General features: G+C 36.4%; 1 protein-coding gene and 1 long non-coding RNA gene across 2 annotated transcripts in view; both read left to right on the forward strand.

The window, feature by feature from the left end:
- The window catches only part of prpf4bb (pre-mRNA processing factor 4Bb), a 28712-nt gene extending 27163 nt beyond the window's left edge, over nt 1-1549 (forward strand). Inside the window, exon 15 of the mRNA XM_082183992.1 lies at nt 95-1549. Within this exon, the coding sequence (XP_082040118.1) occupies nt 95-298 (204 nt within the window). The 3' untranslated portion in view covers nt 299-1549. The remainder of the gene's footprint in view (nt 1-94) is intronic.
- Nucleotides 1550-6855: 5306 nt separating this feature from the next.
- On the forward strand, nt 6856-13801 carry LOC309509386. Its single transcript, XR_014209889.1, has 3 exons — nt 6856-6952; nt 7608-7736; nt 12165-13801. It is a non-coding gene; the product is annotated as an uncharacterized lncRNA (long non-coding RNA).
- Nucleotides 13802-16548: the final 2747 nt, after the last annotated feature.

Consider the following 16548-nt stretch of genomic DNA (forward strand, 5'->3'; position numbering starts at 1 on the left):
TAATTTACTTTTGATAAACTATGATATCACCGCGCACATCTGCTTCCTTTTTCTTATCCTTCTCTTTCTCTTGCACTTTCTTTTAATCTTTCAGGAGAAGGTAACTGTGATGAGCACTATTAACCCCACTAAAGACCTACTTGCGGACATGATCGGAGGTCAGAGGTTACCTGAGGATCAAAGGAAGAAGGTCATGCAGCTGAAGGATCTGTTGGATGGGACTCTGATGCTGGACCCTGCTAAACGCATCAGCATCAACCAGGCCCTGCAGCACCCTTTCATTCAGGAGAAGATATGACACTTTCACCTTTCACCATCCTTTGTTCCAGGACTGAGCCAACAGACTCCAACTCAGAATGTTCAGAACCATCACAAGACTTTCAATTTTCTATTTTTATTCATGTTTTTCTAGTGATTTTTCTTTTGCCCAGTCATTTGATTCGAATCTCTCAGAATGATCTTGTTTTTATTGTACATATGCACACATTGTCATTCACTGAGAAAGAGAGGCATGTTAAGCAGAGATCGGACTTTGTCTTATTTAACTTCAAAAGTGACCGAACTGTGCAGAGTGCAGCATTTAAAAGGTTAGTTGAGTTGTTCAGATATTGAATGTGAGAAATGGCTAGGTAAGCACATCAGAGGGGTATTCAAAGACCAAATTGTTTTTGACATTAGCAGATTATAATCCAAATGTGCCCCTATTGTTGACCGATTAAACCAGTGGCTTCAGTTTAAATTCCTTTTATCTAATCAGTGCATGGTTGACTTTAACTGCAGATTCACCAGGTGATCTTAACTTTTGCTGGTTAGTAACTTCACACAGTCTCCTTCCTATTGAAAACAATACGCAATAATTTAACACGTACAGTTGTTTAAAATATTGGTTTTGGTGTAGTACATTTACCTCAAAGTGGTACTGAATTTCTAGTGTGATCTATTCTTGTCTCATTTTATTGACTTTACAAAGCCTGTCCTATTGGGAGATTGATTTTAGGAAACAAATTAAATCTTAGTAAGTGAATAAGTTGTCATTTTTAGACAGTCAGCTAAATGGCCAGTTTACCTCAATTCACTATTTCCAAAATCTCCAAAGGTCTCATTTTAATTTGAAAGATCTACTTTTTGGTTCAAACGTTTCTAATGGTGTCCATAAGCAAACTGTTATTACTAGTTATCTCTGGGGTTTGAATATTTATTTCCAACTTCAGCATACCAGTATTTATGCACCTGTTAGTGATTAAAATGTTTGTTTTCTAAGTCCCTAATGTAAAGGTTATCTGATATGAAGTGCCTCCCTTTTGTGACCGAATTGAACCATAATAGAAAGCCTCTCACAGACGGGTCCTGACAAACCGATGATAGTTGTTTTCCTCACAATGTAAATACTTCACAATTTTTGCTATGTAAAACGTGTTTTTTTTTGTTTTGTTTTTTTTTCTATTTGGGAAATGATTATTTTTTTTGGGACATAATAAACTCGAAATATAGGATTGTGAAGGAAAATGACACCTTGAGTGTTATTTTAGTAATAAAAGGTTTAAATTTTCTGATGTATTAAGATGTTTTAACTAATTTGTAACCTGTTAGTCAACTGCAGCTTTTGTAATTTTTGGCCTCTTGAGAGTGCTGTGGCATCAGACACATGCTGAGGCCTTTTCTTTTTTGACTCCCCTAATGCAGTCATTTGGATTTCTAGGTGGAAACATGCAAAAAAAATTCTGCCTCCTACCCTCAGACTTCCTGATCTACCAATTTGCCCACAAGCTTTAGCTGACAAATACAGATTGAGGTAGTGTAGTGAAGCCAACTACTTCAAGTTGTAATAATATTTGTAATGTAGGTTTGTTGCTGCAAGTGGTTATTCTGACGACTCTGTATTACAAACGTAGTGATGTAATGAAATTAGCAACAAATATTTAATTTCATATCGTGATGTACATCTGAATGTAACAGGCACTTGGTTCTATCATTGATTGTTGAGAGTATGGCCGTTGGCCGTTGCACTCAAAAAAGAATGTTAGCTTGCCGTCGTTTGTGGAGGGGAGGGATGCTGTTTAAGTAGACTAAATGATTGGAGATGTCTGGTATATGTTATCAGAGAGAAGTTTGTTTTCACTAGAAGATCGAGTTACGTAATTTTGATTAAACATTATGAGGTCAAAAAGAAAGAAAATGAATCTCTACGGATAAATGGTTCATGATAAGATCTGTAACTTAATTTAAAAGATACTGAATTTTCATTTTATGCCAGCTTAACTCGATTCCTTTCCTAAAAAGGAATTGAGTCAAGAAAAATATATATATTTGGATTTCTTCCATTAATAAGTCATTTCTTTGTAGCTAGTTGTGTTGCAGAACAGACTAGAGGATGCAATATTTCTCCACATGAATGATGTTTTACAATTGAAGCTATCAATTCATTATTTTATAATTATTAAATTGTATTTATTATTACATTTATTTTATATTACAACTTTATTCAGCTGCTATAGGTATCTTTAACATTTACATAGACCATGAATAAGCATTTTGTCATTATAAAAATAAAGCAAATGAGATTAATCTTTAGACACATCTGGAAATTATAGGATAGTACCATATTCCCGTTTAAATTGCACATTTATTAAGCAGAGCTTCTATGGTGTACCTCCCATCCCTCTCTGTTCATTCTGAAGCAGCTTATTAGACAATCAGTTACATTATAATGTGGGGCATGTGTTTTCCTCACACACATGTTGATGATACATGAAGTATTATCACACTGTAAACAATTTGCTGTAGTTTTGCAGCTGTTTGCCAGTAACTTACTGTAGATTTAAATCAATGTTATTTACTGGCAACAGTTTGCTCAAAGTTAAATGAACATTAAACATTAACAAGTCTTTGTCTTTACAGAATAAAACTATAAAATAACAACCTAATGCAAAGCATTCTGGGAACCAGAAATCTTCATCAACCTTTTTCTGTTATTTTCCTTCAGATTTTGGTTCCCAGAATGCTTTGCATGAGGCTGTTATTTTAGTTTTATTCTGTAAAGATAAAGACTTGTTAATGTTTAATGTTCATTTAACTTTGAACAAACTGTTGCCAGTAAATGACATCAATTTAAATCTACAGTAAGTTACTGGCAAGTAGCTGCCAATAATACTGTAATTTCTACAGATTTTTTTAACAGTGCACACATCCACATTTGATCATTATTTGTTCACTTCATGGATGAAAGACAGTCTTCAGAGCTATAGCTCAATGACATTTACAAACAAAACAGCACAATGGATTGTTCCATTAAACCAGACACTTCAATGTTAATTCCTCTTCCAATTATTTCTATTTTTATTAATAAAAAATGCTGCACATATGTTGGCATATGATTTTGTTTGGAGGCTAAATAATTGTAGTTAAGCTTCAGACATCCATTTAGCAATGTGACCACCTTGTAACTATGGCCTTAATAACTGAAGATTTGGGAACAATTGACCTCAGAAAATTGAAAGTTTCCTTTTTTATCTCATATTTTAAACATTATTCCTGCATCCATCATATTAATCACTTTTATGTTAATTACAAACTACTGTATAGTATTTTTTTTTATTACAAGTTAACTTTAAGTAACATTGTTAGCCAACGTTCTTCTCGAGTGTTCAACATGGTAGAAATGCAGAGAGGAACCCCAGACAAGGACATCTAAGTGCTTTATGGGAAACTATGCATTTGCCTGGCAGATTTGTCAGTATTAATAAATTACCCTTTTTAATCATTATAAACTTTTTAAGGGGCGTCCTCGATTGGCTCTGCAGCAGGAGCTGGACACATAAATTCAACAGGGATGAGATGATGTTAGAATTCAGTGAAAGAGCAGTAGAAAACTAAGAGAAGACAAATTGTTTTACTAATCTGAAAATGTATTGACTTGATTAAATGTATTAACATAAAAATAGATTTAAAAATCTTAAGCTTACATTAAATATTTTACAGAAGCAGCAAGGAAAATGCACAGAAAATTCCATTTTTGACATTGTGAAATTGAATAGGCTATACAATATTAAAAAAAATGTACACTTGCAAATAAACTATATGTATATAAAGACAGTCACTTGTTGCCACCTACTGGCCTATGGATGTAACCTGCATACACCTTCAAGAGAACAACTATGTCTTGCCTTTACTCCAGTGTTTAATACAAAATTATTCCAAGTTTTTCTGGTTACCGGCTCTACCTAGTCCTCTGTGTTGTTGGCAGTGCTCTGTTCTTTTTTGCAGTGGGCAGGTTAAACATCAGTTTGTGTGTTTTTATCATTATGTTTCCATTAGTGTACTGCCCAGTCTCCCATGATACTCAGTAAATCATGAAATATACAGCATCTGTTCCTCATGACTTCCTTTCTCCTGCCACAATGCTGACTCAAGTCTGCTGGTACTTACTGTCAATATAAACATTAATGTGATCATAGTGATGGCCAACTGATCATAAAACACTTCATGTTAAGAAAGAGCTCTAAACAAATTCTAAACAAATATAATAGTATTAGTAAGAACAATAACATTTATGATATTTTAATGTTCATTCGTGTTCAAATACATTTTCAAAGTGGCCTGAAAGTTCAACTTTAGCTAACTATGCTTAAAATCTTGTCAAAAGTGTCAAATAAGAACAAATATAACAATCATCAGGTGTGCACAACAGGAATTGTTTTGAATTTATGAATTGGAAAGACAGCCTATTTGTTACATGCAATACCCGTTTTGACTTATTCAACCTTCACAGTATAATTATTTAAACTGTATAAAACTTGTGGTTATAAATGAGAAGTGAAACGGAAAAGAATATTCCGGTGTGTTTTGAGTGAGTTATTGAGAACAAAATGAAGAACAAACAAGCATCTCTTACACTGAGAGGAAGATTATGTCAGTGATTCACAAGCGCATGACAAATGTCACAAGAAGAAAGTCACAAAAACTCCTGACGAAAAGAAAAACTGATGAAACAGCTGTCATCAAAATCCTAGACAGCTGTGTATTTTAATATTTGATATAAATGTACATGCACATGAACTATAACACTCACTTTCAAATTAAAGCTAATGAGTTAAGTGTGAATGAGTTAACTGTGTTTACTAAAGGAAAGCAACAATCTGTTCTCTTTATGAAACAATGATTCAATAAAACTTTCTGAATAAGCAATTTTTTTATTCGGCCCTACATGACCACATCAGATTCGATTTAATTTCTGACACCAATCCCAGAATTCACAATTAATTAACTTTAAAAGATGTGTTGTATTTTTTTTTCTCATTTAAGTTTAACAGACGAAGAAATTAATAAATTAATAATTTTGAAAAATATGTTTAACCCTCTGGTCCTCCTCATTTGGGAGTCACACATGTGGTTTTCACAGTCAAAAGTCAAGTCAAGTCACCTTCATTTATATAGCGCTTTTAACAATATGGATTGTTTCAAAGCAGCTTTACAGAGATAATAGGAAATTACCATAACAGATTGTTTAGGCTTTACAACAGCTCTATGATAAAGTTATTGTCCAGCTAAAGTTAGTTTCTAATTGATTGATTCACTTCCGTTGCGAAGACCATTAGTAATTAACTTAGGGGCCGCTAACACGACACCGTTCTAACAGGAAATCCCTTAACACGCTCCGGCTGCCCATCCGCACAAAACAGTGCCTGGTGTCTCGAGAACGCAAAAGGTTAGAAGGTGCAAATGATTATCCAGCAGCCGATTATCGTTATCTCTGCACAAACCTCAAAAACGCAAACCCACGAAAACGCAGACATTGCACACATGCGCATTACGTGTTCAGTCTAAAGGTAAGCGCATTTGAATATATATGTGCACAGGTGTGTAGTCCTTCTTTACAAATCAACCCTCAATAAACTACTTGTCTGGCCTCAAAAAATTATAATACAGAAATGTTTTGTCGCGTCTGCGTAGCCACGTGAACCGGAATCATCCCGACAACATTTTATCTGTACTGAGGTAAAGGAAAGGGAAGGAGGCCTTCACATGGGAGGGACTGGTTGACACCTCAGTTGTCATTGTGTCCAGGCACAGGTCATTCATCAGATCTGGATATGGCCTGGATCCGGCGGACTGTGGTAAACCTCGGATAAACAGAGAGACTAATATTAGCGTAGACGCTATCCTTCTTATGATGTAATAAGTACATCAGGATTTATGGGGAGTGTTCCCGGTTCCGGCTGACCTAATCTATGCAGCCTAACATTGAATTATAGTTTATAATGTGTTATGTGTATGCTAGGCCAAAGAGATGTGTTTTTAGTCTAGATTTGAACTGACAGAGTGTGTCTGCTTCCCGAACAATGTTAGGAAGATACGGAAATGTAATATATGACATATATGTCCCTATATCGCAAGTGATGCCGTCATATATGCTAAATATAAGACAATATATTGCTATCACATATATACATATCTCTAGATATATGTTGATATAAGTTTATAACATATATACATTTTCCATATTAAATGAGTATATTGTCATATATTAATATGATGTATATGATTATTATTTATATAATATTGTATGTTATGACCATATATGTCACCGATATGTTTAATTTATATATGCCAATTTATTTAAACAACATACATTTTACATGCAAAAATTGCTGAAAAAATACAGACAATTTCCAACAGTAAAATACTGTTATTTCAATTAACAGCTAAATTGTGTAAATTTACAGCTAATGGTTGTTAAATTAAGCACTTGCAGTAAATGTACAGCATTTAACAGTAAACCGGTTTGTTTCTGTGAAAAACGGTTGCGCGCTGTAAAAAAGCAGCACATGGGGGCGGGGCTACTTCAACACCACACGAGGCACGAGCTCTCTTGTCTCGTCTGCAGAAAGCGGTCAACGGCATCTCTTCAAAGTTCTTACCGATCTGCGTCTACTAAAGACGGTAATTGTTCAAGGTAAGTTTATTTCTTTGTTGTTATTTTAATATGTTGCACTCAACTTCGCCTTTTATTTTTTGACTGTAAGTTACCAACGTTAAGTTACTTGGCGCGAATCGTATGTTTGCAGCCACATAGATCGTTCTTGGGTGAGGCATTTCACTGTAGTCAGTGTTCTCCATCAGATTATTACTCTAGGTTTGGGAATAATTTATGAAGGGCTGCTGAATTATTTGAAAAAATAATGCACATCCGAGGTTGTAATGCAGGCAGCCACGACTCGAAGTGCAATTCAACGGCTCGTCGTCAGTTATTCATCCTCGGTGACCACACCTCAAGGTATTTTTTCTTATCAGATACCAAGCCTCAGTTCAAAATGTTATTAGAGCTAACAGAGAAGTGATTCAAGAAAAGCGACATTACTATGTAACTAAGAAATGGTACGCTTTTTAATTTTAAAACTATTTTATTAATAAATTTGCCGTTTACGGTCTATGTGCGACAGTGCGAGTGTGTGCTTGCACTATATCTTTGTGCGTTTGTATGGGATAAAGAGAGTATGCGTTCCATAGATGATAAAACATGAAAAAGGTTTGTAATTTTTATCCTGTTGTTAGTTATATTTATTTGCTTGATACATTTTTTGTGGGTTTTGGGTATTTTGCTGTTCTAGGCCCTAAGGACCTTTGAGATAACTGAAATCGTTTGGCGGCGTGATATGGAACTGTAATGCGGTCAAATCCTCAAGATGCCTGGAACTACTTGGACCTGCCTGGAACAGCTGGAACAATATTATAAAGAGGTAATATTGCAAGTGGTTTGGTTTTCTTTTATAGGATGTATTTCCAATTTTGTATGATCAGAGTCCTGTACAAAATTTGTGCACACATGCAGTGCCATTTATGCATTTGTGAGGCACATGCAAATTCACATGCATGTTTCCAGTAGCATACAGAATACACCCATAGTTTACAGACACACACTCAATCATCTAATTATTCAATCCTCTCTGGCTAACTGGAAAATCAATTCCTTTTACACACAGCTAAACTGTCATATCTTGGCCCCCGTTTCTGTTAGGGTGATATTTTGTTGTTTTCTCTATGGTAACAAACCTACACGCTCATTTATTTACTTAAAGGGATAGTTCACTCAAAAATGTAAATTCTGTCATTAATTACTCAACCTCATGTCATTCCAAACCAGTACGACCTTCGTTCATCTTCGGAACACAAATTAAGATATTTTTGATGAAATCCGATAACTAAGGTCGAGGGCTCCATTTACAGCTATTTAATTAACACTTTGAAGGCCCAGAAATGTAGTAAAGACTAGAGATGCACCGATTACAATTTTCTGGGCCGATTCCGATTTTTCATTAAGTTTGACCTGCCGATACCGATTTTAGCCGATTCCGATTAAATTTTTTCTAACCACTTTACAGCACACACAAATATTTATTTTATACCTTTTCTGTTATAGAACATTTTACAATTTGCATAGTACATATTTTTTTTAACAGATAAACGCTATAAAATAGAACTATATAAATTACTCCAGGTGTGGGTAATTCACACACATCTAAAGTGCAGTGTTATGGAAGAACCATTTCCTTTTCACATTCAATATCCAATCATTTTTTTATATATGTATTTAGCAAACTAAAGTCTGTATGAAAACAGGGAATGGCAATAAAATAATATATAAATAAAAAATAAAATAAAGTTCAGTTCTTTTCTGACATAGCCTACTCCAGTTCTTGTTAACCTGTTAAGCTGCAACGCCACTTTTGAAAAATCCCCAGAAATGACATACCCAAACTGAAACACATACAGTTCATGAACCCTTTGCACTAAAAGCACAAGTATGATCTCATTTGAAAGCTGACACCTGGTAGTTTATTGTAAATGTAGAATTAATTATTGTCATAATGAAAAAAACTTTTTTTAAATAGCTTCAAAGTTTTGTAAAGTTATTAGAAATGTATTTTTATTAAACATATTCATGAAAATAAAATTGAAGTGGGCCCTGGAGCAATCTAGAAATGCACTGCAGCTAAAGCCATATGTGTGACCATGTTATATTTAAAATCTGAAAATGATAAGTCTAAAACTCTGTATTTGGTTAAATGTTTTTCAAGATCACGTCAAATTACTTTATTTTGATTAGACTCTAAAAATGCTACTGATGTTTAGTCATCATCTAAGTCATTTATTCAGTCTATTGTCTCTATTGTTTTGTGGTGCAAACGAGCCCCATTCAGTCTCAGTCTCCCCAGTACACATTCACACACCTCTCCAGCCTGGTTATGGATCTAAATATGCATATCTTTTGTCTGCATTATAGTTACTAACGACTGGCTATTCACAGGCTATTCATAGGGTTTCAATCCCTAATTTTTTTTATCAAAGTTCTCACTTACATTTGAAACTGTATCAAATGCACTAAAACATTTCAGAAAAGCATTACTATTTAGAAAAAAAACCCATAAAAGAATAACTTCTAGGTGACAGGTGCACCTGAGCTAGCTAGCATGTTAGCTTAGCACTAGTGGTGCAACGGATCATCATTGATCCGTGATCCGTTCGGATCAATATCTTCGGTTCGGCACTCACGTGATCCGCGGATTGATTTATGAAAAAAAAGTTGTGCGCATGTTCAGTCCACACACAGCGTGGTCATGGCGAGCGTTATGAACCGCAGAGAGCGTGACGCCTCATTCGCGCCGCAAAACCTCCAGACGTGCGTAAACGCGTCTTTACATTGACTTCACTCGCGCCAGACGCTCTATTCGCGTTTGGTGTGAACGCAGCATGGGTGACGGCGAGAGAGAGAGAAAGAGTGCCTGCGAGTGCGAGCGAGCAAGGTAATACGTTGTCAAATATGTTTAAACTTAAATGAACTACATATACAAGTAGTTATGTATCTTTGTATTAATTTGTCCTGTTATTGACATAGGCCTAATGCACGTCATTGACAAAATGCGCAACCAGATGTTCGAATAATTTGAATATGTGTTTTTTAGAGGGAATATTCGAACGTCATTTTTGAGCAATTTTGACAGCCCTATATGACAGTGGAAACACATAAAGCATTGGTCCATGTTTAAAGGAAGGAGATGCCGTTTTATGTTGCACTTTAAGTTGTTTTTCATTAATTATGTTAAAAAGAAGATATTATGCCTTGTGCACTTTAAGTTGATTTTATATATTTTAATTTAATAATTTAAAAGTGTTAATAAAATTTTTTTTTTTTTTTTTTTTTTGCTGATCCGAAAAATGATCCGATCCGTGACTCTGATCCGAGAAACGATCCGAACCGTGAGTTTTTTGATCCGTTGCACCCCTACTTAGCACACCATCAATACACGACCATTTATGAGATTAAAACTATGTTTGTGCTTCAAACTTATTTTATAACGCAAGTCGATTGTTTTAAATAATCTTCTGTGATCTAATTTGGCTTCAGATAAAAAAAAAATCAGAAAGAAAATATATTATTTATAGTATGCACGATGATAAAGTCTATATCGATTAGCATTACATTATAAATATAATCTATTATTATAAAAATACCTGGCATTGCTTGAAGAACACTCAAATATCAAATATCATTTGCAATCATGTTTATTGTCTTCAAAACGTCTGTATCTGCATATTACAGCGATCTCTGTGTTAGCTTTGTGTGTAGCTGCTATCAGTGACGTCCTTGAAGGTCACATGATTATGGCTCTTCTTCATGTTCCATATATGGAGTATTTTTGTGCATATAGCGCCCTCAGGCTATTGGTATGAATTGAAAACACAGCACATCTCAGTAAGAAGCGCTCATAATGATTACATCGACGCATTTGGGTATAAATTCAATAAATATTATTCCTGTCTATAGAAATATTATGTGAATCTATGAGAATATATCAATATTTCTCCAAGTCTGCACATTTTTGAGCTAAAAGCCCTGAGGGACGTTGTTTTGTGAATCGCTGTCATGACGACAGCACGGAGTTTTTTTTTCTGAATGGACCAGCTGACGGTCATAAATCATATTAAAGGTATCAACGCATTTTTCCATTTCATAACTCCTGACACAAAATAAGACATAACTGTCACTATAAGTTTCTCAGAATACAATAGTTGTCAAATACTGAAACTTGAGTCTTATATCTTTTTAATGATGTATAGTTTGTCAAGGTAAAACATTTAATCTGATAGTAACTTTGAACTAAATAAATAAAAAAACGCTTCAGTGCGCCGACGCACTGGTGAGGGTTAACAGGTTAAAAGACGCAAATTCTGTGCATTTTGGGCACTTTTTTTGTGAAACCCTATTTAGGATATTTTGTCCATCAAAAGTGTGCTTTCCCTTTAATTGAGCGTGAGTAGTGCAACAAATAGACTCGGCGCCGAAACACGCGCTTCACTGCTCGCGACGCTCCTGCTTGACGCTCACGCACTGCTCCTGCTCCCGTTGTGAATGCACGCCGAAAAAAAATACGCGCTTGCGGTCTGTACGGACGTAATTCACGAGGTTTCCTATATGTGTGTTGCGTGTGCACGTGTGATGCTGATGTTGCGCGATGTTAATCATGCGGCGCCCGAGTGCATTTGACCGGCATAAAATCGATATTTGTCAGACAGACCGGCCGGTCGCCTGTCACGGCCGGTCACGTGAAAATCGGCCAATTCCGGTCACCAGCCGATCAATCGGTGCATCTCTAGTAAAGACATCATTACAATAGTCCATGTGACTACAAGGTCATGCATGTACCGTGTGTGCTCTCGTGAACGTGGGTCGGAGACTGATACAAAAGAGAAGAAATTGTTGAATAAAGTCGTTATTTTGTTTTTGTTGCGCACAAAAAGTATTCTCGTCGCTTCATAAAATTAAGGTTGAACCACTGTAGTCACATGGACTATTTTAACGATGTCTTACCATTCTGGGCCTTCAAAGTGTTTATTAAATAGCTGTTAATTTAATTTAATCAAAAATATTTTAATTTGTGTTACGAAGATGAACAAAGGTCTTACGGGTTTGGACCGACATGAGGGTGAGTAAATGATGACAGAATTTTCATTTTTGGGTGAACTATCCCTTTAAGTTTCTAATTGCATTCATCTACTTACTAAACAGTTAATTTTATGTTTAATTTAAAAGTGTGTGCAATGTTATTTATAAGTATCGTTTACCATGTGCTATATATAATCACTAACATTTATTTTTTTCTTCTCAGACCTGGGTGTGTTGACCAGTTTCGACAGACGTCTTGCCAGATCTATACAAAGTGGGTGTAAGGGTTTTTTTTTTTTTGGTCTCTTAAGGTTAATTCACTCACTAGATCCTCTCATTGGGCTGGGCAATTTACACTTTTCTCTTAGACATTGTTTTATCCTCTTAAAACTGTTATCATAATGTTTAAAAATATAATGCTACATCATTTCAAAAATAAAGATTCTCATTATTTATTTACCCTGATGCCTTCCAAGGTGTATATGACTTTCTTCATCAGAACATAAATGCATATATTTAATCTGGAGGAAATTCAAGCTCTGTAGGATGCATACAATGCAAGAAAATGGGTTCCAGCATTGTGATTAATGTAAGAAACAAATCAATAAGTTAAACATTGACTACGTTTACATGCAGCCAATAACCCGTTCAAAACCGGGATATTAGCAATAACCCGGTCGCGCACGGCCATGTAAACACCGGCAAAAACCCGGATATGCTCATATCCCGGTTTTTAAAAACCCGGATATTATCCCTGGGGTACCCCTTTTCTAACCCGAATATTTGGTCATGTAAACGCGTATCGGCATATCCCCATCAAAAGGAACATTGATTTGTGTTCTGCGCATGTTCTATTCGCAAGGAATCTTGGTCTTTTGAGTAGAGACGGCGCATACAAAAACCCGCGTGCAGTATACCGGAAGTAAACAAGAAGTAGAGGTAAACATGGCGAGACGCAGCACAGCACCACACTTTTGGGAGCGAGGAGGAAATCGCAAACAAAGGCGATCGCTATCTGCCCCGAACTATTCATTATCCGCGTGCTGCTGCTGTTGTTGTTGCCTTTGGATACAGGAAGAAGAATCGGAAATGACGCACATTGCGTCTTAACATTGTCCGTACGTCCAGACGCTAACCGTGCGTCGCCGTTTACATCGGGATATTGCCAATTGATTACAAATTCCATGTATACAGGAGTAACTCTCTCTACTCACGCATGTAAACGGGTTATTCCGAATGTTTCAGAAACCCAAATAGTGACCTTAACCCGACCATAACCCGATATTTGACAGCATGTAAACGTAGTCACTCTACTTTAAACTAGTGCTTCTGATACCGTTTGAAATATCAGAATTTTCATATGAAGTTCATTCTTCTGTTTGCAATCAAAGCATCGTTTTACTCACATTAGCATGCCTGCATACTTGCGTTGCACAGCTACGCAATAAATTTAGTGCAGACAGGAAGAGCTTTTTTGTTAAATCTTTATTTGTTTTGTTTACACCCATTGTTTTGCTACATAAGATATTAATTGATCAGGTTCATGCATTACGTTTGGACTTTCCAAATGATAGTCTTTCATTTTCATGGTATGCATCTAAAGATTTTGAATTTCTTTCTAAAAATGTTTGTGTTCTGCTGAATAAAGGCAGTTGTGCACATCTGGGATTGTATCAAGGTAAAAGAATCATGAGAATTAAATTTTTTGACAAATTCTTTAACCCTCTGGGAGTCACACTTGTTATCTTCGTGGTCAAAAGTGAACGAAGAACACCAGAGAGTTAAAGGATTTGTGTTTGTTAAAGCAAAGTGCTATTTTCCTTTTTAATTTACTGTTTGTATCAGTTTCAGCCAATTTGTAAATGCCTATTTTTTTGCTTGTGTTTTAATAAATAGAAAATGATGTACCATAATCTAGTTCTTCTGTATTTATTTTCTCTCCATCTTGTGAAAAATAGTTTATGTCGGCATACTACATATACTAGAAATGTTAATTATGTATTATGTATTTTTTTATGTATTGTAGAATTATTGCTGTAACCATTGCTGCAAGTACAATTTAAAATTACGGTAAATGGCTGGAACCACAGCTGCCAGTAATTATGACCGCCGCTAGCGTAGCTAGCCGGTCATATAGGGATTGTCAAAGTTTTTTTTTTTTTTTTTTTTTGTCACCTTACTGAATTTTTCGTCAACGATACCAGGGACACCGAAGCACCGGGGAACATGAAATTTGGTGGGCATGTAGCCCCACTAGACTTCTAAGGAAAAATTTCGTTTGGTCCCTGGGGGCCACTCCCCCCCCGCGCTGGGCCCCCCCAAACCCAAAAAAATTCAGTTTTTCCTAAATAACTACCTGAACCGTGGCACCGAGGATGAAGAAATTTTTATGGTATGTTGGTCTACTAGACTTTTACGGAAAAATTTCGTTTGGTCCGCGGGGGCCACTTCCCCCCCCCGCGCTGGGGCCCCCGTAAATTTTTCGTCAACGATACCAGGGACACCGAAGCACCGGGGAACATGAAATTTGGTGGGCATGTAGCCCCACTACACTTCTACGGAAAAATTTCGTTTGGTCCCTGGGGGCCACTCCCCCCCCGCGCTGGGCCCCCCCAAACCCCCAAAAATGCAGTTTTTCCTAAATAACTACCTGAACCGTGGCACCGAGGATGAAGAAATTTTTATGGTATGTTGGTCTACTAGACTTTTACGGAAAAATTTCGTTTGGTCCCCGGGGGCCACTTCCCCCCCCTGCGCTGGGGCCCCCGTAAATTTTTCGTCAACGATACCAGGGACACCGAAACACCGGGGAACATGAAATTTGGTGGGCATGTAGCCCCACTAGACTTCTACGGAAAAATTTCGTTTGGTCCCCGGGGGCCACTCCCCCCCCCCCCCCCCCCGCGCGCTGGGCCCCCCCAAACCCAAAAAAATGCAGTTTTTCCTAAATAACTACCTGAACCGTGGCACCGAGGATGAAGAAATTTTTATGGCACATCAACCTAGCCCATAATCACTCATTTGTGATTTGCGCCCCTCCCATAAAAAATGAAAATGCAATATTATTCTGCTTTAATCGCCCCTATCTTCAGTGGAGATGTTCAGAACTGCACCATATTTCATGTGTATGATTAACTTGACAACCTCTGGGGGTATCCTCTGCTAAGTTTTGTAGAATTTCATCCATGGGGGGGTATAAAATAAATTCATTTATGTGCACATTTAGTGACTGTACACTCATCGGCCTGTAGATGGTGCTGTTGAGCGAAGGGTTGCTGGTTTAGGATGATACTGTCACACACACACATGCAGGAATACAAACAAACGCAAGCATGCACACACACTGACATCCACACGCACAGACACACACCCATACACACACATACAAATCCACATGCACAGACACACACACACACAAACACACACGCGCACACATGTACGCACACATACATACACGCACAGACACACACACACACATACACAAATACACACACATACACAAATACACACACATACACACACACACACACACACACACACAGACAGACATGCACATACTATTACTTTTTTTAGGTATATACATAAACACGCAATACAGCCAAATTACTCCACGTCATTTATTTTTGTGGAAAGCCAGTGCAGGCCTGAGCGGCGGTCATATTTTGTACCGCGATGCGGTACATCTAGTTTACTGTGAAATTGCAGCATTGTTGAAACCGTAAAATTGTGGTAAAGGGCTGGAACCACAGCTGCCAGAATTTTACTTAGTGTATGGTTTCCTTATTAATTCATTCCGTGTTTTCCTTATTTGAACAGCTTGAACTTTTAACAAGTCTACACAATCCACATTTCATTTAAATTTCTATCCCATTTTAGAATTAGCACCATTTTTTATAAATAAAATTGATTTTTTTTTTTTTTTTTACCTATCTTAACTGGCTCATAAAAACAAAACAAATACTACACAAATTCTACTTGCAAACATACATTTTATTGTATGTATTTTATTATTTATTTACATATATATGCCACATGTATGTAAGCAATATGCTATGCATATATGGGTAGTTTGTATATTGAACATATATACAATGAAATATGTCATGTATATTGATAATTATATATGTGACATATATACAAAAAAACTGTATTATACATACATAAAATATATGGGGTAGTTTTATGTTAATATATGAAATTGTTCCATTTTCTAATAGGTTTTATATATGGGCAGATATATAAAATGTACATACAGTATATGTTTACATTTTAATGTGGATATATTTAATATATGTATATTTCATGTGTACATATATTACATTTCCGTATGGGATTGTTCCAAAGTTTTGGTGCTAAATAGGAAAAGGATCTACCGCCAGCAGTAGATTTTGATATTCTAGGTATTATCAACTGGCCGGAGTTTTGAGATCACAATCGTCGTGAAGGACTATTATGCGTTAAGAGCCTGCTCAAGTACTGGGAGCTAAACCATTAAGCAATCAGAAATATTTAAAAATGTATACAATGTTTAATAGGGAGCCAGTGCAGTGTTGACAGAACTGGGCTAATCTGGTCATACTTCCTGGTTCTGGTAAGAACTCTAGCTG

The sequence above is a fragment of the Leuciscus leuciscus genome, assembly GCF_965113295.1.
Source record: "Leuciscus leuciscus genome assembly, chromosome: 11".
NCBI lineage: Eukaryota > Metazoa > Chordata > Actinopteri > Cypriniformes > Leuciscidae > Leuciscus > Leuciscus leuciscus.